This window comes from Pelophylax lessonae (genome assembly GCF_965119305.1).
Source record: "Pelophylax lessonae genome assembly, chromosome: 1".
Taxonomy (NCBI): Eukaryota; Metazoa; Chordata; class Amphibia; order Anura; family Ranidae; genus Pelophylax; species Pelophylax lessonae.
The window spans coordinates 511605406-511628119 of record NC_138768.1 but is presented as its reverse complement, the minus strand read 5'-3'; the positions used below and the strand labels follow the sequence as shown (position 1 = coordinate 511628119).

The 22714-nt window shown below is 45.1% G+C and overlaps 1 protein-coding gene across 4 annotated transcripts in view; it reads right to left on the bottom strand.

The window, feature by feature from the left end:
- Positions 1-22714, bottom strand: part of TPM4 (tropomyosin 4) — a 152558-nt gene that overhangs the window by 65396 nt on the left and 64448 nt on the right. For 2 of the 4 annotated variants that reach the window (XM_082259962.1, XM_082259963.1), the window contains exon 1: positions 5904-6095. The exons of the other annotated variants lie outside the window; for them this stretch is intronic. In XM_082259962.1, the coding sequence (XP_082116088.1) occupies positions 5904-6035 (132 nt within the window). In that variant the 5' untranslated portion in view covers positions 6036-6095. Of the gene's footprint in view, positions 1-5903; positions 6096-22714 lie in introns of those variants that run through there. 4 annotated transcript variants of the gene reach the window in all.

Below are 22714 nucleotides of genomic sequence, written 5' to 3'. Positions count from 1 at the left end.
GGTTGGAAGATACGATGGCAGCTCTTTCCTCCATGTTATCAATAATCTGATCAATTCAGAATACGATTGAGCTCATGAACAAAGAATCTCGATGCAGCCAATAGATGCAATGTTAGTAATAATTCCCTCCACCAGGTCAATGGACACAAGTTGATAGAAACTAAATGGATCAGAGGGGAAGTTATACCTATTTGATTGCCTACTGATTTGATTAAATTGCATGTCAATCAGATAAAGGGGGCTGTGTATGGCCACTATTAGTGCTGGTTCACATTGGGGCGATGCGGGAACCCTGCGAATCCCGCATCGCACCCGACATGCAGGCAGTTCACACTGCCATATGCAAACTGCTGGGAGTATCAATACAAAGTTAACGACACCCCCAGATTAGTTTGCATATCGCAGTGCGAACTGTCAGTTCAGACAGGAATCGGATCGCGTAGGTGAGAACACCCATGCGATCCGATTCTGGTGCGGACCAAAAAAAGGGTCCTGTGCGACTTTGGTCTGAATGTGATGCGAATTCAGCCATGCAATCTGTATGGCTGAATTTGCATCGGACATCCCATGTGATTAGCACAGCAGGACGGTGCGCATTACATGCGATGTCCGACACTGCATATATGTGATCCGGTGTAACGTTAAAAAACCATACCCCGTGAAGAAACCATACCCTCGTCACTTCCGGTCTGAAACAGCTGAGCAGTGCAGCAGTGCGCATGCTCAGAGCCCCGGATACGCAATTGAACATGACAGAATTTGAGAAGTGCGCATGCTCGGTGAGCATGAAATTATCACGGCACTGTGTCTAATGTTATAGTTGCGGCGGGTACATTAAAACACTTCGGCTGCAACATCAATCATCTCCTGTGCTATCGCTGTAACTTCCCTCATCTCCGGTAATAAAAATAAAAGCGGCGGCGGGTGTATGAGAGGTAAATGACGGCGATCTCGGCTCCGTGATCCGCTTTTATATTTATTACCGGAGATGAGGGAAGTGACAGGGGAAGAGCGGAGATGATTTATGTTGTAGAGGAGCTGTTTTAATGTAAGCGCCGCAAGTTTAACTACCGTGAGAAATCCATACCCTCCGTAGGTGCACCGGAAGTGACGAGGGTATGGTTTTCTCACGGAACACCGGCACTTAAAGAGACTATCCATCTAACTGTCCTGAACACCAATAGCATCAGAATTGGGAGAGGGGGGAAAATCCCATATTTTGTGTTGTCACTGGAAACAACCAATTTCAGATAAGGACACTTCAAGAGATAACTGTCCGAGAGGCGGTTTCCTCTCAATTCCTGTTGAGATCTACAGGCCAGGAAGTAAAATGAAATCTCCCCAGCAGGACACAGATGGAAAAAAAAAAAAAAAAGGGGGGGGGGGGGTTTCTACCTATCCATCTACTTTTCAAAATGAAAATAAAAAGGCTTTGGCTTTAGATACATGCAACGTATATATAACTAAAAGGCAAAAGTATCATTTTGTACATCTGGATGTAGTTGCAAGGTGTGTTAGTACCATCACCAGCTTTTTTATTACTGCCTGTGTCCCCATTAGGGAGATTCCCTGTAATCGTCCTGATCCCCAGAAATAAAAGTGACAGGAAATCCAAAATTCGGAGTCACCACCTGACCATACCTAGTGGGAAATTTCTCCACAGGGACACTTGTTCTCATGACAACTAATGCCTCATTCACACTGAAGGATGAAAAATCCCATTATTGACAAATGTGCCCCCTCACACCTAAATGTTGTGCCTGGGGTACGCACACTTTTAGGATGCTCCCATTTAAACGTCTATGGGCCAAAACCAGGTGATTCTGCTTCTGTTCTACAATTTGTGTGTGCCAATGCCTTAAAATTGCCTGGCTATGCTCATGTCAAGTGTCAATGGAAGCTAATAGGGGAAAGGTATCACTTCCTGTTGAATCTATAAGAAAAGAAGTGAAGGGAAATTACTCTAATGGTACAGATTTGGGGGGGGCTGACAGCAATTGTAACCCTCCCTGACTTTATCCAAATTATAAAAACGTTTGGCTTTACATGTACTTTGTACAACCTCCTTTTCCCTGAACATTTTTATTATGAAAAGTGAAAAATGGAGTTTATAAAGTTTAAGGAAACATCATGTAACATAAGAAGACAAAAATACACATTCAGTAAATGACAGAGAATATTCTGGTACTGCAATGATACTGTTACAATCTGACTATACAATCAACTTTACAATTAGCCCACGTTCAAATTGGTCCGATTTGATATGTCAAAACAGAGGCAATCGATAGTACCATCCGAATTGGTGTGACGCCGACTTTGCAGCGCCACGCCGATTCCCAAAAATAGTTTCTGTACTACTTTTGACAATTTGGGGCAGCGATTTCCATAGACATCTGTGCAGGAATCCGCACAGATGTCTGTAAAATCGCCCCCGAAGTTGGACTAAAATGCCGGCTTGAAATTGTGCGAGTTCAGTTGAATTCGCACCGTGTGAGCCTAGGCACAAACTATGTAATAGGAGAACCTACCTCAACTGTACAATCAATTTGTACCCAACCAGATGGACGCTTATGCTACATAGTTCTTGGTAGATCTAAGGCTTACCATACACATTACAAATCGGACTATACAAGTAACTTTAGATTTACTAAAACCATGTAATATGGGGCCTACCTAAATTATCCAATCATTCTGTATCCAATCAGACATGCTCTTTCACTACAGAGTTGTTGGCAGATGGAAAGGTCAGCATACGCATTACAATCTGACCATACAACCAACTTTAGATTTACCAACGCTATGTAATATCTACCTACCTTTACCATACAATTCATTTGCATTGGATCAGACCGGCCTTATACTACATAGTTGTTGGTAGAGTTAAGACCCATCATATACATTAAATTCTTTGTATAAAAAACCTTAAGGCTTAGTTTCCACTATTGCGACTTGATGTGCGACTTGACACATGTCAAGTTGCACAGCAAGTCAAAAGCCATTCATTTCGATTTGGCCCATTCTAACTGCTACGACTTGAAAAATAGTTTGTGCACTACTTTTGGGCCGACTTCAGTGCAACTTCCTTCTATAATGAGGGACAAGTCGCACTGAAAGCCACAAACACATTACACTACAAAGTCGCGCTAGAAGTAGCGCGACTTCATAGCCGCGATAGTGGAAACGGAGGGTAATTCTACCAAGTCTATGGAATATGAGGACCTACCCAAACTCTCCACTCAATCTGTATCCAATCAGGCAAGCCCTTCTACCAACAGCTATGTGGTACATCTAGGGCTCATCATACATAGTTACATAGTAGGTGAGGTTGAATAAAGACAATAGTCCATCCAGTTCAACCTGTGTAGGTGTGTGTGGCTGTAATCATCTCACATACCCCTGAATGTTCTGATCCTTGAGATGTACGTCTAATAGTCTTTTGAAAGCCACCATACTACCCGCAGAAACCACCTCTTGTGGTAGAGAATTCCACAATCTTGTAGCCCTAACAGTAAAGAACCCCCCGCGTTTCCTGAGGTTAAAACGCTTCTCCTCTAATCGCATTGTATGCCCTCGAGTCCTCATGCAATCCTTTTGACTGAACAGCTTTTTTTCTAAGCTGAGATCCCCATTGAGATATTTATAAATTGCTATCATGTCCCCCCTCAGGTGTCTCTATATTATATAGGATTTATCTAGCGCCGACAGTTTATGCAGCGCTTTACAACTTGAAGGTAGACAGTACAAATACAATACACTTTAATACCGTAGAAATCAGAGGGTCCTGCTCAGATATTATAATCTCTGTACAATCAAAATTAGATTTACCAAGTCTATATAATATGAGGACCCAACCAATCTGTCCCATCAGGCAGGTACCTGTACTACATTGTTTATGATGAGCCAACAACTATCTCTGGACATTCAACCTTAGGCTCCATTCACACCTGGGCATTTGCAATTGTGGGCAGAATTGCTAGGATTCTGCCCGTAAACCCAAAACACCGCAAAAATGACAAAAATGCACAATGCATGTTCACGTGCCATTCATCTTTAATGGCAACTAAACGTAGAGGGGGGTGCGATTTTGCAGCGGCAAACCGCAAAATTGTAGCACAAAAGAAGCTCCTGCTCCTTTGTAAAGGACAAGCTTTGCGCGTTGCGATTCTGTCACGACTGCAGCGAGATTTATCGCACCCGTGTTTAGGGGCCATTAAAACTGAATGGCACCTGAACAAGCGTTGTGCAATTTGCCATTTTTGCACAGCGTTTTGGGATCGTGGGCCGTATCACCACAATTCTGCCTGCAATCACAAATGCCCAGGTTTAAATGGAGCCTTGGATCTACCAAATGTGTAATATGGGGGAACTACCTAAACTATCCAATCAGGCAGGCCCTTATACTACATAGTTGTTGGTAGATCTAAGCCTCATCATATACATTCAAATCTCTGTACAATCAACCTTAGATCTACCAAAATGATGTAATGAGGACCTACCCAATCAATCTGTATCCAATCAGGCATGTTCTTATACTACATAGTTGTTGGTAGATGTAAGGCTCATCATATACATTATAATCTCTGTACAATTCACCTTTCCATTTGCCAAATCTATGTAATATGAGGACCTGCCCATACTTTTCAATCAAATATCCAAACAGGCAGACCCCAATACTGAGTTGTTGGTAGATCCAAGGTTCATCGTATACATCCTAATCTCTGTACAATCAACCTTAGATCTTCCAATTCTATTGAATATGGAGGACCAATCAATCAGTATCCAATCAGGCAGGCCCTTATACTCCATAGTCGTTGGTAGATGTAAGACTCACCATATACATTCTAATCTCTGATCAACCTTAGACCAAAACTATGTAATGAGGACCTACCCAATCAATCAGTATCCAATCAGGCAGGCCCTTATACTACATAGTTATTGGTGGATCTAAGGCTCACCATATACATTATAATCTCTGTACAATCAACCTTAGATCTACTGAATCTTTGTAATATGAGCACCTACCTAAATTATCCAATCAATTTGTATCCAATCAGGTAGGCCCTTATACTACATAGTTGTTGGTAGATGTGAGGCTCATCATATACATTCTAATATGAGCACAATCAACCTTAGATCTACCAATTCTATAGAATATAGAAGATCTATCCAATCAATCAATCTGTATCCAATCAGGCTGGCCCTTATACTACATGGTTGTTGGTAGATGTAAGGCTGATCGTATACATTGTAATCTCTGTACAATCAGCTTTAGATCTACTAAGTCTATATAATACAGAGGACCTATCCAATCAATCAATCAGTATCCAATCAGGCTGGCCCTTATACTACATAGTTGTTGGTGGATCTAAGGCTCCATCATATACACATTATAATGGCCCACCATATACTTTCTAATCTCTGTACAATCAACCTTAGATCTACTAAGTCTATATAATACAGAGGACCTATCCAATCAATCAATATGTATACAATTAGGTAGGCCCTTATACTACATAGTTGTTGGTAGGTGTAAAGCTGATCATATACATTGTAATCTCTGTACAATCAGCTTTAGATGTACCAAGAACTATGTAATAGGAGGGCCCACCCAAATCTATGTAATATAAAGGAGCCATGCAATGTGTAGGCAGGCGCTTGTATTACATGGTTGTTGGTAGAATTGGAAGATGTATAGGCTCTTCCAGGAGAGACTGTAAAGATGATAAAGGAGTGTGTCCAGAGAGAGTCCAGGAGCAGATTGTAGAGAGGGAGAGGAGGGAGTAGAAGCAGCGCTCAGTAGTAGTATAGTAGCGGTAGTAGTATAGTAAAGTAGTACAGTGGTAGTGATAGGAGAGAATGAAGAGGAGACAAAGGCCGTATAGTGTGGACTAGCTGCGCCTCACTTTCTCCCGCATCTCCCGTTCTGTATCCACGTCCCTCTGTAAAGTCTGCGCTCTGTCCTCAGCATCGTCGGCCTGTTGCTGCAGAGCCTGGATCTTCCTCTTCACCGCTTCCAGGGAGTTGAGTCCTGCCATTGTGGAGAATGTATCACACACGCTGCTTGGGATTAGGATGCTGTGGCGGAGGGGTGAGGTGTCCCGAGGATGGAGGTGAGGTAAGTGGAGTGAATGGTCTGTGAGGAGCGCTGTGCAGGGTCAGGGACAGGCAATGTTACATGAATGGAAGGTGCTGCCCGCCTGCCTGCCTGCCTGCACTACAAGTCTGCTCAATGACTTCTACGATGGAATGCTTGGGTGAGGTCATGGCACGAGGGGGCGTGTCGCGGGCGGGGCCGGGCGGTGACGTAGAGCGGGCACAGGGCGGTTCCCCGGTAAAAATATGCAGGATTTTTCGACTTATTTGGGAAAGAAATTGAGGAGTTTTCCTGCCCCTTCTCAGTGACTCAGACCTCTCCTGGAACGGACAAGCTGCTCCCTGGGCTTGTCTCTCTTCCTGCTCTGCAAACAACAGGCCTGAGGAGGAGGACAATGCAAGGCTAGGGATACTAAAACGTGTGCTCACAATATCCCGCATCTCTGCATGGCAGCCAATCAGCTTCTGGCTTCAGCTAGTTCAGCTTAGCTTTGCCAATAAAACCTGGAAGCTGATTGGTTCCTATTCAGCTTGTTCAGCTAAGCTTTGACAATAAAACATGGAAGCTGATTGGTTCCTATTCAGCTTGTTCAGCTAAGCTTTGACAATAAAACATGGAAGCTGATTGGTTCCTATTCAGCTTGTTCAGCTAAGCTTTGCCAATAAAACATGGAAGCTGATTGGTTCGTATTCAGCTTGTTCAGCTAAGCTTTGCCAATAAAACATGGAAGCTGATTGGTTCGTATTCAGCTTGTTCAGCTAAGCTTTGCCAATAAAACATGGAAGCTGATTGGTTCGTATTTAGCTAAGCTTTGACAATAAAACCTGGAAGCTGATTGGTTCGTATTCAGCTAAGCTTTGCCAATAAAACCTGGAAGCTGATTGGTTCGTATTCAGCTAAGCTTTGCCAATAAAACCTGGAAGCTGATTGGTTCGTATTCAGAGCTGTACCAGATTTTGTACTCACCAGTATTAGTAAATCAACCCCTATGTGTCTGCTGTAAGGCTTCACTCACACCTAGGCCTCCCCAGATTTCATTCCGAATTGCAGGATGCACTTGCGATCCCTGTTACTTTCAATGGCATCGCAATCGCTCCTCGTTCTGTCAGTAATGAACACAGGGATCCTGTGTTCCTCTGATTTCGGAACACAGGTCTCTGTGTTCATGCAGCAAGCCCATCCCCCATACAGTTAGAAAGCACCCCTAGGGACACATTTAACCCTTTGATCGCCCCTGGTGTTAACTACTTCCCTGCCAGTGTCATTAGTACAGTGACAGTGCATATTTTTAGCACTGATTATTGTAGTAATGTTGTGTGCATAGATGATGAAGCACTGCACTCCGACTTGAAATAGTAAACGATTTACACAGACAAATAAATTCAGAGACAGGACCACGGTTAACGTGTTTCATGGAATAAGATCCGCTTAGGCATAACCATAAGCATTCCTGTCTCTGAATTTATTTGTCTATATACCTTGACCAATAAATTGCTTGCTATTTCAAGTCGGAGTGCAGTCCTTCATCATCGATGCACACAACATTACCGGAGTTATGGCTCTGACGTGCACCCCGACCGCTGATTGCTGGACACTATATAACTGAGCCGAGCGGCTTTCCACCTTTGTGAACCTTCTACTGTAGTAATGTCACTGGTCCCCCCCAAAAGTGTCAAAAATGTCAGTTAGGGGTCCGATCTGTCCACCGCAAAAATCGCTGATCGCCCCCATTACTAGTAAAAAATAAATAAATAAAAATGACAAATCTATCCCCTAGTTTGTAGATGTGATAACTTTTGCGCAAACCAATCAATATACACTTATTGCGTTTTTTTTTTTATTTACCAAAAATATGTAGCAGAATACAAATTGGCCTAAAATGATGAAAAAATTCGATTTTTTTTATTGGGAATGTTTTATAGCAGAAAGTAAAAAATATTGTTTTTTTTTTTTTCAGAATTGTCGCTCATTTTTTGTTTTTAGCGCAAAAAAATAAAAACCGCAGGGGTGATCAAATACCACCAAAAGAAACCTCTATTTGTGGGAAAAAAAGGACAACAATTTTATCCAGGTACAGCGTCGCACGACCGCGCAATTGTCAGTTAAAGTAACGCAGTGCCGCATTGCAAAAAATGGCCTGGTTATTAAGGGTTTCGGTCCAGAAGTGGTTAAAGTCTCTGGATCAGCAGCGAGTGTGCTGACAGTTTAGGAACCCCGATGAATCATTTGAAATAAAGCCTGCGCCGTGCAGCACAGCGTTTTACAGTAAATGTTGCCCGTCTACAGTGACCTGGGCTTTTCTGCAGTGGATAGACGCTGGTCACTACTAGGAGATTTGCTTCCTTTATGTCCTGTTCACCCCGCATTGCTGGATGTGCAGGGCTTTGTATTGAAGAAAATTGCAGCATTACGCTGAATGACATGCACAATATACCACACTTCTGTGCAGTGAAATTAATGAAGTGTCACTACCCGTGACATACAAATAGAGTTAAAAAAAAAAAAAAGGAGAAGTAAGCAGTGCAAGGCGCTAAAACGCACATCGTATTGCTTCCTTCTGGAGCTGACTGCATTTTATTGTGCAGGCTAGTGTGCACCTACTCTTAACCTCTTTACGACCGCTCGCCGCAGATGTACTGCGGCAGGCAGCCGCTCCTGCGCGAATTGCTGTAACTGTATGGCGGTCGTGAGCAGGAGGCTAGGGGGCGAGCACGTGTCAGCGGCAGGGAAGCCAATGCAGCAGGCAGGCGGCTCCGATTGCCACCTGACACCCGCTGAGAGAGAAGAACGGTCAGCTGTTGCAAACACATGTGACCGTTCTTCTCCCTGGGATGATCATAGAGCTCATGTGATCCTTCTATATAGGATTACAGGTCTCTATGGTCATTCCACAAGCCACGCCCCCCCACAGTTAGATTCACTCACCTAGGCTCATATTTAACCCCTTGATCACCCACACTGTTAACCCCTTCCCTGCCAGTGTCATTATTACAGTAACAGTAACAGTGAATATTTTTAGCACTGATTACTAGTGAAAGTGTCAAAAATGTCAGTCAGGGGTCCGATCTGTCCGCCGCAATGTCGCAGTCCCGCAAAAAATCGCAGATCGCCAACATTACTAGTAAAAAAAAAAACAATAAAAATGACAAATCTTTCCCGTAGTTAGTAGTAGGGATTGACCAATTATCGGCAAAGCCGATATATCGAGGGCCGATATGGACTTTTTCCGATATATATCGGAATCGGCTTTTGATTTACCGATATTGCCGATATTTCGGGAAAGTGCATGTACCGGGGTGATGCCTGCAGCTAGGGGCATCACCCCGGTACGGCGTCCATAGCTGACGGTTGGCTGTCTTGTACTGATAACCGATGTGGCTGAGAAGCCGCTCGGCTGTCATTTCAAGGAGCGGGAGGGGACGTCCCCCCTTCCCGCCGCCTTCCGCGTCTTCCCTGGGTCTCCTGTCCCACCGGGAGACCCGGGCATCCTACCTTCACCGCTGCCATCTGACCAAGTATCCATTTCTTTGAATTCAGCGCCGCCGAGTACCCGGAAGTGATGTCATGTCATGACATCACTTCCGAGTACTGGCGGCACCGAATTCAAAATCTTACAGCATTCAAAACAGCCAAACTTGGCGTTTTGAATGCTTTAAGTGCAGAGGAGGGGTTTGGGGTCTTTTAGACTCCCAGATCTCTCCACCACAGTACCTGTAGACATAAAAATAAATAAATAAATAAATAAATAAAATGTTAATGTTCGAAAATATCGGCAGATATCGGCCAATACTGATATCCGATGACTAAAATATCGTTATCGGGGGTAAAAAAAACGATATCGGTCGATCACTAGTTACTAGACGCGATAACTTTTGCGCAAACCAATCAAAATATGCTTATTGTGGATTTTTTTTACCAAAAATATGTAGCAAAAAACAAATTGGCCTAAAATGTTAAAAAATTTTGATTTTTACATTTTTTGGGGGGGAATGTTATACAGCAGAATATGAAAAATATAGTTTTTTTTTTTCTCAGAATTGTCACTAGCGCAAAAAATAAAAATTGGACATGTGATCAAATACCACCAAAATAAAGCTCTGTTTGTGGGAAAAAAAAGGACGTAAATTTTGTTTGGGTACGGCGTCGCACGACAGCGCAATTGTCCGTTAAAGTCACGCAGTGCCAAGTTGAAAAAAGTGGCCTGATCATTAAGGGGGCAAATCCTTCCGGTCTTAAAGTGGTTAATAGCAGAAATACACTGTTCAAATATCGTCGACCAACGAAACAGCGTTCGTTGGTCAAAATCGTCGCCAACATTAACAATCGAAAAAAATCTTTCAAAGAGCAATCGATTTCATACATAGTGTTGACGTTTCACTTACAAGTGGAAATGATGTATTGTGCGTGTGACCTGAATGCGATGCAAATTCAGCCATACAATCTGTACGGCTGAGTTTGCAAATTACAGGCATCGTGATTTGCAGCACAGTACGCTGCGAATCACATGCGATGTCTGACATTGCATATGTGTGAACCGGCACTTAGTGTAAATCCTGCAAGACAGACCACATAGCTATATAGACACAGTGAGCAGAACAATGGTGTGTGCTTAACACGTCCCTGACTGTCATTTGAGCATTCCAATGCAGTTTTGTAAATGCCTATCGTCTATGAGAGTCCTTTGTTACACGTGAGCAGGCGCTGTCAGCTTCTTGTAGCATGTAATTGGTAACAATGGATTTGCAGATGGGGTCAGCTGTCCCATCTTTTTTTTTTCTTCTCTGTCCTTTCTTTTCTTTTTAGTTTTTTATACCAACTTTGAATAAGCTGTTAAAGTGACACAAAACAATATCCCTATTCTCCAGAAATAATCCATACACATTGTTGTATGGGTGATCAGACTCAAACCGGAACTCTGAATTTGCGGTTTAAAGTCACGGCAGCCCACTTTTAATAAAAGGAAAAGAATGTTGCAACACAAATTTGCCCACACAGGGGTTTCAGTTTCACACAGCAGAACCAGTAACCAAATATACTGAGCCACCTGGCTTTCCCTTCAGCAGTACCTCTGCTCTTCACACTGGTGGCCCAGACTATGGGTTCCTCAGGCTCATTTAGCCTTTACTCACAGCACTTCGACCCACCTTAGCCCACTCCAGGCAACTGGATAGGGTCTCCCAGTAGCCCAGGCTCTCCCACCAGGACTGGATTTATATCCCAGAGAATTCTGAAGCGCCTCCGATCCCATCCCAGCTCCATCCATCATCCTGAGCCCATCCCAGCTCTATCTACCCCCCTGATCCCTTCCCTGCTCCATCCATCTCCCCAATCCCATCCCGCCTCCATCCACCACCCCAATCCAGTGCCATCTTAAGAGCATTAAAGGGCCCCAGGCAATGCCGTGCACTGGGGCCCCGCCTACACAATCACCCATGAGAATAAAAATGCAAATTATCGATAAGGCGATATTTATTGGTACAGCAGTGCCAGGCTAATGACAGCTTCCAGGTTCGGCAGCTGGGTCCGGTAAACACACACACGGATGGGGGTCAGACTAATCGGGACTAATGCTTGGCTGGGGCTGGGTTGCTGGGCAGGTGGACCCCCCGGTCAAGTGGGGCCCCCGGGCAACTGCCCAGCATGCCCATTCGGTAAGATGGCCCTGCCCCAATCCCATCCCGGCTCCATCCATCTCCTTGATCCTATCCCGGCTCTATCCACCACCTCAATTCCATCCTGGCTTCATCCATCTCCCCGATCCGATCCTGGCTCCATCCAACACCCGATCCAATCCCGGCTCCATCCATCTCCCTGGTCCTATCCCGGCTGTATCCACCACCGCAATTCCATCCTGTCTTCATCCATCTCCCTGATCCCATCCCGGCTCCATCAATCTCCCTGATCCCATTCTGGCTTCATTCACCACCCTGATCCAATCATGGCTCAATCCAGCATCCCAGCCCCATCTCAGCTCCATCCACCACCTCGATCCCATCCTAGCTCCATCCACCCCCTCATCCCATCCTGGCTCCATTCCTCCTCTGATTCCATCCCAGCTCCATCCATCCCCTGATACCATTCTGGCTCCATCCATCACCCTGATTCCATCCCGGCTCCTCTGCAGCTCCAAGCTCCGTACAGCCCATGTGTAGGGAGGGGGGCCGGGTACGTCTAGCAGAGGGAGGGAAGGGAGGCAGAACACAGCTCAGATGAGACACCCTACTATTCCCATCCATCAGGTGGTGTGCGGGGAATGTGATCTCACTAAACGCAATGCTACTGTCCCAGGGTGATTATCGGTCGGTATGTAGCCACGGTACATACCACTGTTCTACCATCCTCTCCCCCCGGGGACCCCTCTGTATGTTTAGAGAAATTTTCTACAGACTGATCCTCATCCCAGAATTGTGATATCCCCTATCTAGAGAGATCAAAAAACTTATGCAGACAGGCGCCCCTCTAAGAAGGGCGTCTGTAGGCACATGCCAACAGTACCTATTGGAAAATTTGGCCCTGTCTTCCACTCAAGACTTACAGATCCCCCTCCTGGACTTTCTAGTTGCCTCAGCTCTCTCGGTCCTCTGGTGACCTGCTTAGCTCTCCCAACTGTCCCAGTCCTGAGGGTAAGGGAATCTCTCCAACATGGAGTCGTGTCTCCCCAGTAGGTCGCCTCTCCTGGCTGGTGCACACCTCTATCCTTACACACTGGCTGTGTTTTTAAACAATTGAGTTCTCACCAGACCTGGTATATAATGAGTGTGTGCAACCGGACACACAAAAAACCTCCAGGAACACCAGGAAAACCTGGACACAGGATTGAAGGTTCTGTCCCACCCAAGACTCTTTAAAACCTTCAAGCCCTCATCCAGGACAAAAGAGAACCAAATAATACCTGCGCTTAGGGCAAAAAACAGCAAAGCAGTTAGCGCAATTTGCAGGCAACAAATTGAGAGCAATTCAGGTAAATAAGTGCAGCGCTAAACATAACATATAATCAAAATTAGGGATCGACCGATTATCGGCAACACCAATATATCAGAATCTGCCCCTGAGGTTACGGATATTGCTGATATTTAGGGAAAGTGCATGTACCCAAGTAATGCCTGCAGCTAGAGGCATCACCCCGTTACCGGTGTCCATAGCTGACGGTTGGCTGTCATTATAAGGAGCGGGAGGGGACTCCTCCCCTACTGCCGCCTTCCGTGGCTCGTCCCGGTCTCCCGTCCCACCGGGAGACCCAGGCATCCTACCACCATCACCACCAAAGAGAAAACCCGATCAAAGCCGCATTCGGCTCTGATCGGGTCTCCGTGTAAAAAACCCGGAAGTGATGTTGTGACATCACTTCCGGGTACTTGGCGCCGCATTAAAAAAACTGACAGCAAACATTTAGAAGATCATATATAAGTCCATTAACAGTCCTCTTAGGGTGACCAATGGGTGACAAAACCATAATCAGTCTGAAAGGGTGCTCCAAGAGTATGATGTAAACCAGAGAAGTCCTCCACCAACAGTTATAACACACAGCCTCTTACCAAATAGCTTCACTAAATAAACAGCGGCCAAACAGCACAGTCAGATGCCCAATGGTAATGGCTGGACTTCCAGGTGATCCACCCGTTCACATCATTTGTATCAATCATTTTACCCAAATGGTAAAAATAGTTTCCAAGTCATTGGTTGCCCGAACTAGCTGGGCCACCCCAACCTCTACAAACCCACTGGTTTCCATGGTCTGCACTCTGCAGTGGATGAAATGCATATCTAAACCACTGTGGGACTCCTATCTGAGGTGCACTCTCACAAACTACACCAGTAGCGAGGTATAATGTGCTCCCTTGATGGAAGGTAAGTGTGGAGGAAGCTGTAGCATTCATGCCAGCAGGACTATCAAACTCAGGAGAAACTTAGAATATAGTTTTCTCTGCTCACAAGGCTTCTCAGATTGCAAATCTGAGAATCTGTATCATTTTTCCAACTATTACCTAAACTCACATAGTGGCAGGGCCTGGCACATTCACAACATCCACTACTTGATGGTCCTACAATCTATTTTTCATCAAATGGTTTCCTGCTGTGGTTTTCTGCCTCCTGGTAACGTCCACTGTGGGTTCATGAATTCCACGGTTTTACTCTCACGTACATTTGTTTGAAATGAGTAGTGCATGATAGTTGCATTCATGTGCAATGATCTATGCACAATACCCATCTCATAGTCTATAGTGCATGTGGGAGTGAGCAAGAATTGGTGGTTAGGTTCCTACATACAGTGGGAGAATGGAGAACGAATGTAGCCACCCACCTAAGCTTTTTATCAGCAACAGATTCCCCCACCCACATAACCAAAGTGGATGGGTGAACTCTTTTCTGCCATCAGAATCCACTGATCAGAGCTGCAGCTGACTGACTGCAGTGCTGATCGTAGCAAAAAGCCTGTGTGAGAGCAATCAGTCCTTGGATGATTTCGACCAGGAACGGCCATGGATGGATTGAAATTTGGCTGGCCCCTGCTTAACCAGACTAAGGGCTCTTTCACACCGGCGTTCAGTTTTTTATTGCCCGATCAGGTCCTTTTTTTTTTTTAAACGGACACGGATGACACTTGTGTCATCCGGTCCGTCTGTCCGTTTTTCATCCCATCCGTTTGCGGATGAAAAACGGACATAATGTATCTCTATGTAAATACGGATGTCAGCGGATGACACCACTGACATCCGTTTTGGCGTCCGTTCCGTTTTTTGAACGGAAGAAAAAATAGATTTCTCTTCCGTTCCAAAAAACTGAACTGAACTGAAAGGACGAAAAACGGATGTCAGCGGATGGTCATCCGCTGACATCCGTATTTACATAGAGATACATTATGTCCGTTTTTCATCCGCAAACGGATGGGATGAAAAACGGACAGACGGAATGCCCGTGTGAAAGAGCCCTAATTCATTTCATCTTTAGCCAACCTAAAGCAAAACTTCACTCTAAAATCGCCATCTGAATTCCTGCCAGCTGCTGCCTTATTGCCCTCTGAAAGCAATCTGCCATGGTTCGCTTTTCAGAGGGATGGGAGAGACTGCACCGGTGTTAACAAGCCCTCAAAACCTAGGAAAGATACAATGTGTCACAGTGATGTGGGGGGCTGATGAAAGAAAGTAGTTGAAGTGACAGTCCCATGGTGTAGAGCAGTGGGAGGATAGTAAGACAGAAGAGAGATGTGTTGTATCACAGTAATATATGGTTCAGAAGAATTAAAGTTGTGCAAGGCTGTGGAAGCAACAAAACAATTCAGTTTGGCAGAAAAGGTGTGCAGAGTTGAGTAACTTGTAGTGACGACTGAAATCAAGTCCAGGGACAATTGGTGGGGGATTGACTGTGCAGAATGATGTGGATCACTGTAATGGGGCTGAGAGAGTCGAGCAGTATGGGACATAAGAGAGGATAGAATGATCGGAGGAGGGGGGCAGTGTGACTGGAAAGATTGTGCAATGTTTTGTAAATCACATAGCAGGGCTTAGGAGATGAAATGTTGTGTAATAGGAGAGAGATTGAATTGGGCTCAGTGAGGTGGCACAGGGTTGTGGAGATGCAGTTACAATGGCTGAACCAGAGGCTGAGCCTGGTGACTTGGTGCCATGTAGGAAATTCTTGTCTTGAGAAGACAATAGCAATTAGACAAGGCTTTCTAATCTATATTATCAGTTTGTCCCCCAAGAATGCTCATTCAGGGTTGTTGTGTTCTGCTCCATAAACATTGGATCATTGCTAGATTCCACAAAAAAAGCCTGGACTGTGACATTGTCATCTCATGTCTATGAGCAATTTTTTTCGTTAGACCAGACCATATATTGCCAGATATCTTTCTAAGAACAATGGACAGCCAGTTACCGGCCTGTCTTTGTTTTCTTTGGCATTGTGCAGAATCTAGTTAGATAAGATCTTCTCTTGGACTTGGCCAAGCATACAGTAAAACACAGCATTTGATTTTCCAGTAAAAAGAAAACAAGCATCGTCATATCATATAGACTTTTTTCAACATGAAAGTGCTTAATTGCCTTTTGTTGACCCTAATTTAAAATATTTTATTAATATTAATATTTTAAAATATTATATATGCAGCTTTCATGGTAACAATTACATTTTGAATAAGAAGCTTGTAGGTCTGTTTCAGTCTCTATATAGGGTTTGGGTTGGGTCTGTTCCTTATATGCCTACATAAACCAGTTGGTTCCAAACCTTGAGTTTGTAAAGTGCAGAGTGCAGGGATTGGGAATAAGTGGGTTGCAGGCGCTGACTGTGTTGCTGGGGCAATCAAGACATTTTTTGCAGGAAAGAAAATCGCGCCATCTTTGGGCAGCTTTAGTCCTAAACAGTTCTGTCGAACCCTCCCAGTTGCATCAGAAGTATGCTGTATGATGTTAAAGTGCAAGTCCAGGCTTTGACTAGCTGAACTTTAAATGACTCCCACCCCCTCCTAACTCCTATTTTAACTGTGCTGAAGAGAGATGCTTATTCGTACTTACCTATTCTTAGGGTGCTCCGGTTTCGGCCACATGATAAACTCCCAGCAGCTGGCTTCAGGGGAGAAGAGGAACAGCCGACAACGGATGACCCATAGCAAGCCTATGGGTGACGTCACCATCCAGGCCTTCTATCCATTCTCGGTGCTCTCTCCTCCTCCTTGAAGCCGGCTGTGGGGTAGTTAGAAAAGGAATTCGAAGGTGGTGGGAGCTGTTCTAGGCTTAGTTAGTTATAGTCTAGATTTTCTTTACTTACCATACTTACCTATTCTTAGGGTGCTCCGGTTCGGCCACATGATAAACTCCCGGCAGCTGGCTTCAGGGGTGAAGAGGAACAGCCGACAACGGATGACCCATAGCAAGCCTATGGGTGACGTCACCACCCAGGCCTTCTATCCATTCTCAGCGCTCTCTCCTCCTCCTTGAAGCCAGCTGCGGGGTAGTTAGAAAAGGAATTAGAAGGTGGTGGGGAGCTGTTCTAGGCTTTGTTAGTTCTAGTCTAGATTTTACTAGAATTTAGAAAAGCATACCTCCCAACTTTCTGAGATGAGAAAGAGGGTAACTTAGTATAAGGTATGTTGGCAAAGAACACCCCCCTTTCCCGCATTGCACCAAGTTACAAATGCTTGGCTAAACCCGTCATTGTTTTTTTCCACCACTACTTTTTCTTTATACGGGCATTTCAAATGAACAAACTCTATTTAGTGGTTGGATGTGCAGGCAATATACAGTGTCCTCCATATGTGGTTTAGATTTACAGTTAGTCAAAGCCACCCTCCACTTTTGTTTTTTTCTTTTCAATGCATTGATTTTGTTCCCCTGGTTAACTGCCCTCCACATCTCTTCAGCTGCTTGTTGTCACTGCCCACTCTTGGGGTGAATGGTGGACAAAGTCATTCTACCCCTTTATCTTTCTGTGAGACCAGGCAACGGGGAAGAGGGGGTGGGGGATGGAGATAAACCTTTCAGGAATGGAGTCCTGCTAAAAAATTAGTTACATAAATACATAGTTAATCTGGTTTAAAAAAAAAAGACACAAGTCTATCCAGTTCAACCATCCAATTCAACCAACAGTAATAAAACACACATAAACTGAAAACCTCAGTATACACAATCCTATCCCCGTAGTTATTTCAGAGGCAGGAATAAAGCATGGTCCAATTTGCTCCAATGGGGTTAAAAAATTCCTTGCTGATCTCCCAGGGGGCAATTGGAATTTTCCCTGGATCAACTTTACTGTATTTGTGGTTTTTTGAACATACAAAATGCATTTTAGCAAAGTAAGGAGGGTTAGAAATTCTGCCATTGTTCCATGCTGAATTTCCTGTTTGATAGATTCTCCTGATTTTTCTCCCAATAGATATAGTCACTTGGTTAGGAAGTGAGGGGAAATCTCTCTAACAGTGACCTAGACAGCAATAAAAAGCAAATAAAGCTCCTGTTCTTTACCCACTCTCCCAATAACAAAATCAAGGTGTTGGCTACGGTAGTTACACTTTGCTATAGTTGCATACCATATTTGATAGCGCTAATGCCTGGTCCACAATATGGGTTGCATCAGAAGTAAAACATCCCTGCCGCTGACCTAATGAGTGCGGGTTTAAGACAAGGACAGAACGCAGGCCTCCCCAAAATCCCCCCAACCCCCACACCCTACAGCATGGATGGTGTAAACTATGTATGGTCAGAGGCCGGTTCCATACCCCACTGGTGACTCTCCTTCAGCCCCAACCGAGCTGTCCTAGCTCCCCCCAACCACCCCCTGCTGGCCAGGTCGAGAACCCGGGTTCAGCCGATGAGTAGAGAGTACCTAGAGCAAAGCTTCAGCCTGGAATGGGGGTCAGGAGGAGGCCGGGCAGAGGGAGAACGGGAGGGGGGTCAAATCACTGCACCATGGGCCTCTGGTTTTTACTTGCCCCATGGGCTGAAAGTTGCCAGTCAGCCCCTGGGTTGCATCCTCAGTGTAGAGATGATTGATGCAGCATATCTGAGACAACATAGACATAGTTTAAATCTTGAATATATTATTTCTGCACAGCATCTGTCATCAGAACACAATGATTACTGCTAGGGGATATAGCCGCCGAAAGTAAAAAAATCAGACAGGCTGGTTGTGCCCAAGTCAAATGATGGATCGACTTGGGTAAAATCAAGCCTGCCCATACAAGGGACAAATCTCAGCCAGTTTTTGCTGAATCTGCTAAATTGCGATCCATGTATGGCTGGTTTTCATCTCAGGATTGGATGGACAGTGGATAAAACCATATATGGATTTCATCTATATATTTAGCTGTCTACAGATAGTTGTATATGTTTGCCTGACCTTTAAAAGTTATTAATTAAAATTCATTTTATTAAAGGCCATTTCTTATCAATGACAATTATATTCCGTACATTGGTAAGTGAAACACTTTTGGAATTCGATCATGGAATTCATGCCTGCTGTCATTATTACTCACAGAGCCTTCTGCAGGATGTTGCAGAATACTCATATCTCAAGTCTGACAAGTTACTTTTCTTGATTAACAAGCAATATACATATGTATGTGGGTAACAGTATCTACCAATAATTTACAAGCCATGATCAATCATCAAATAAGGGAGGGAGTTTATGCCTTGACCTAAATTCTAAAACAGTTTCATATTCCCAGATATTAAGAAAAAAGAATTTGACAAGAAGTTTGTTCTCTAGTGAGAGCTATAATAACATAGAGGGTACAAATGACAGGAAATGGGCAGCAGGGGACTACTGGTCATATTTAGCATAACATCCAATTGTTATAGGGGGACATCTTTTAGCACACATGTCTCCAGGGGAGGACTGGGCCAGGGGGCAGTGGGGGCAATTTCCCCCCTGGGCTGCTCTGATATCCTCTAAAAAGGCCGCACCGCTTTTGCCACAGACGTGCCTAAAGGTCTCCTGTTGAAGAGAAGTAAAAAGTCCCCACCACTGACCTACTGAGTTTAAGACAAGGACAGAGCGCAGGCCTCCCTCCCCAGCATGGATGGTGTACACTGTGTCTGAGCAGAGGCCAGTTCCATGCCCCACTGGAGACTCTCCTACCCTGGCCAGCCCCAACCAAACTGTCCCAGCTCCCCCCAACTGGCCAGGTTGGGAACCTCGATTCAGCCGGTGAGTAGAGAGTTCCTGGAGCAGGGCATCAGCCTGGAATGAGGGTCAGGAGGAAGCCGGGAAGAGGGAGAGTGGTAGGGGGGCCAGGTCACTGCACCATGGGCCTCTGGTTTGTACTTGCCCCCTGGACCGAAAGTTGCCAGTCTGCCCCTGCATGTCTCTGCCACTACTCTAGTTACACAGACCTCAAATATCTAATATGCAGCAAATAAATGGCCACACCACACAAGAGCTTTTAAAGTCTATGTTTCCTTTATATTGGCTTTCTAATTACCAAATGCAGTAGTATGGAGGTTGGATAAAAAGTTCAGAGCAGCTTAACACTTTGAATGTAAAAAGGTACATATGTAAAAATGTACACATCAGATGAAAAAGAGGGACAACAGAGGCTGCACGAAGGACAGAGGGATTTGATCTTAACCTTCTCCCATCCGCGCTACAGGCTATATACGGCTGCAGCGCGGACTCACATTTTCGGGAGGCCGTTTTTAAACGGCCTCCCAGAAACAGTCTTCCCGCGCGCTCCCGCGAGCGCGCATCGGGGAAAATCTGTGTCGGCCTTGTCCCTTGGACACAGCCGATCACAGATCGTGGTGAATGGCCAATCACAGCGGCCATTCACCACGTGATCGGACCGTCCAATGAGAGATGATCTCATATGTAAACATATGAGATCATCTTTCATCGCCAGCGCTCCTTCCTCACACAGAGCCTGCGTATGAGGAAGGAGGGAGAGCTGCCCAGCGCCGGGGACACAGAAAAAAGTAATCAGGGCACCGATCACCAGTGCCCTGATTACTAGAGGTACACCAAACACACCTTCAATGCCCACAGTGCCCGCCATCAGTGCCCCTCATCAGTGCACACAATCAGTGCCCATAGTGCTGCCAGTCAGTGCCCATCAGTGCCTGCTCATCTAGGCACTGATGAGCACTGACTGGCAGCACTATGGGCACTGAGTGTGGGCACTGATGGTGCTGCCCGTCAGTGTCCATCAGTGCCACCCGTCAGTGTCCATCAGTGCCACCCGTCAGTGTCCATCAGTGCCACCCGCCAGTGCCCATCAGTGCCGCCCGCCAGTGCCCATCAGTGCTGCCCGTCAGTGCCCATCAGTGCTGCCCGTCAGTGCCACCTCTCAGTGCCCGTCAGTGCCACCTCTCAGTGCCCAGCAGTGCCGCCTATCAGTGCTCATCAGTGCCGCCTATCAGTGCTCATCAGTGCGGCATATTAGTACCTCCTCATCAGTGCCACCTCATCAGTGCCCATATGTGCCACCTCATCAGTGCCCATAAGTGCCACCTCATCAGTGCCCATCAGTGCAGCCTATCAGTGCCCATCAGTGCCGCCTCATCAGCGCACATCAGTGAAGGAGAAAAGTTTATTTTCAAAATTTACTGTCTTTTTTCTTTTTTTTTGTAAAAAATAAAAAACCCAGAGATGATTAAATACCACCAAAAGAAAGCTCTATTTGTGTGAAAAAAATGATAAAAATTTCATATGGGTACAGTGTAGCATGACCGCGCAATTGTCATTCCAAGTGTGAGAGCGCTGAAAGCTAAAAATTGGTCTGGATGGGAAGGGGGTTTAAGTGCACAGAAGGCAAGTAGTTAAAAGATGGACAGTCCCCTCAAATCAGTGACAGTTGGAAACTATGTATCTAAGAGTTTTTTGAACTTCTCAAGTGAATAAACTTGATGACAAAAGCCTAGTAGAAATCCGCAGAAGAGCAGGAACAGAAATCTGATCACAAATTCAGACAGGAGAGCAGGTACAGAGCCAGGAGACACAGGAGTACATCACACTGCTGCTGATATAAAAAGGCTGTAGGGTCTAGTGCTATTGAAAGTACAGATGGACCTCTGTGTACGGCAAACCCAAGTATGTGACCTATTAGACTGCCAAGCTGCTGGAAACCATAGACACACAGACAGTAACAGAGAGAGTGTCAGGATGCAGCAGACGGACAGGAGTAACCAGAAAAGACAGGATGCACAGGCTAACAGCCGTGAACAGAAGTCACACCCAATACAGGACAACAAACAGGATCAGAAGTTGAAACCAATATAGTTGAGATGGACAGGATCAAAGGCTGACAGAATGAAACAAACGCAGGAACAGACAAAGGTTGAAGTGGAAGAACTAGCAAACAATTAATTCAGACAGATGCACCAGCACTGGCTGGGGAGGATATAATCTCCTCCATGATTTTTCCATCAAAATCAATAATGCAACTATCAATTCCCCTCTCATGCCAGAGTACTAGGTGTGGTCCTAGACTCTGACCTCTTCTTTCTGCCCCAAATCCAATCGTTGTCAAAAGCTTCTAGACTTCACCTCTGTAACATCTCTAAAATACGTCCCTTTTTAATTAATGAAACTACCAAGCTACTCATTCACTCCATTGTTATCTCTTGCCTTGGCTATTGCAACTCCCTTCTCATAGGCCTACCTCTTCATAGGCTATCCCCTCTTCAGTCTATCATGAATGCTGCTGCCAGACTCATCTACCTTACCAACCGCTCAGTGTCTGCCACCCCCTCTGCCAATCCCTACACTGGCTCCCGATCACCCAGCGAATTAAATTCAAAATACTAACCACAACATACAAAGCCATTCACCAATCTTGTCTCCAAATATCACCCAAACTGTACTCTCCGCTCCTCTCAAGACCTCCTGCTCCGCTTCCTTTTCCCCTCCTCCCATGCTCGTCTCCAGGATTTCTCCAGAGCCTCTTCCATCCTCTGGAACGCTCTACCTCAATCTGTACGTCTATCTCCTACTCTAGCTGCCTTCAGGCGATCTCTGAAAACTCATCTCTTTAGGGAAGCCTATCACACCTCCAACTAATCTTTTACTACTTCCATCAGTTCATTCCCCACAGTTACAACATTTTGTACCACCTTCCCAACTCTATTAGATTGTAAGCTCTTCTGAGCAGAGCCTTCTTGATTAAAGCGGAGTTCTGGCCTCGGGGGTCAA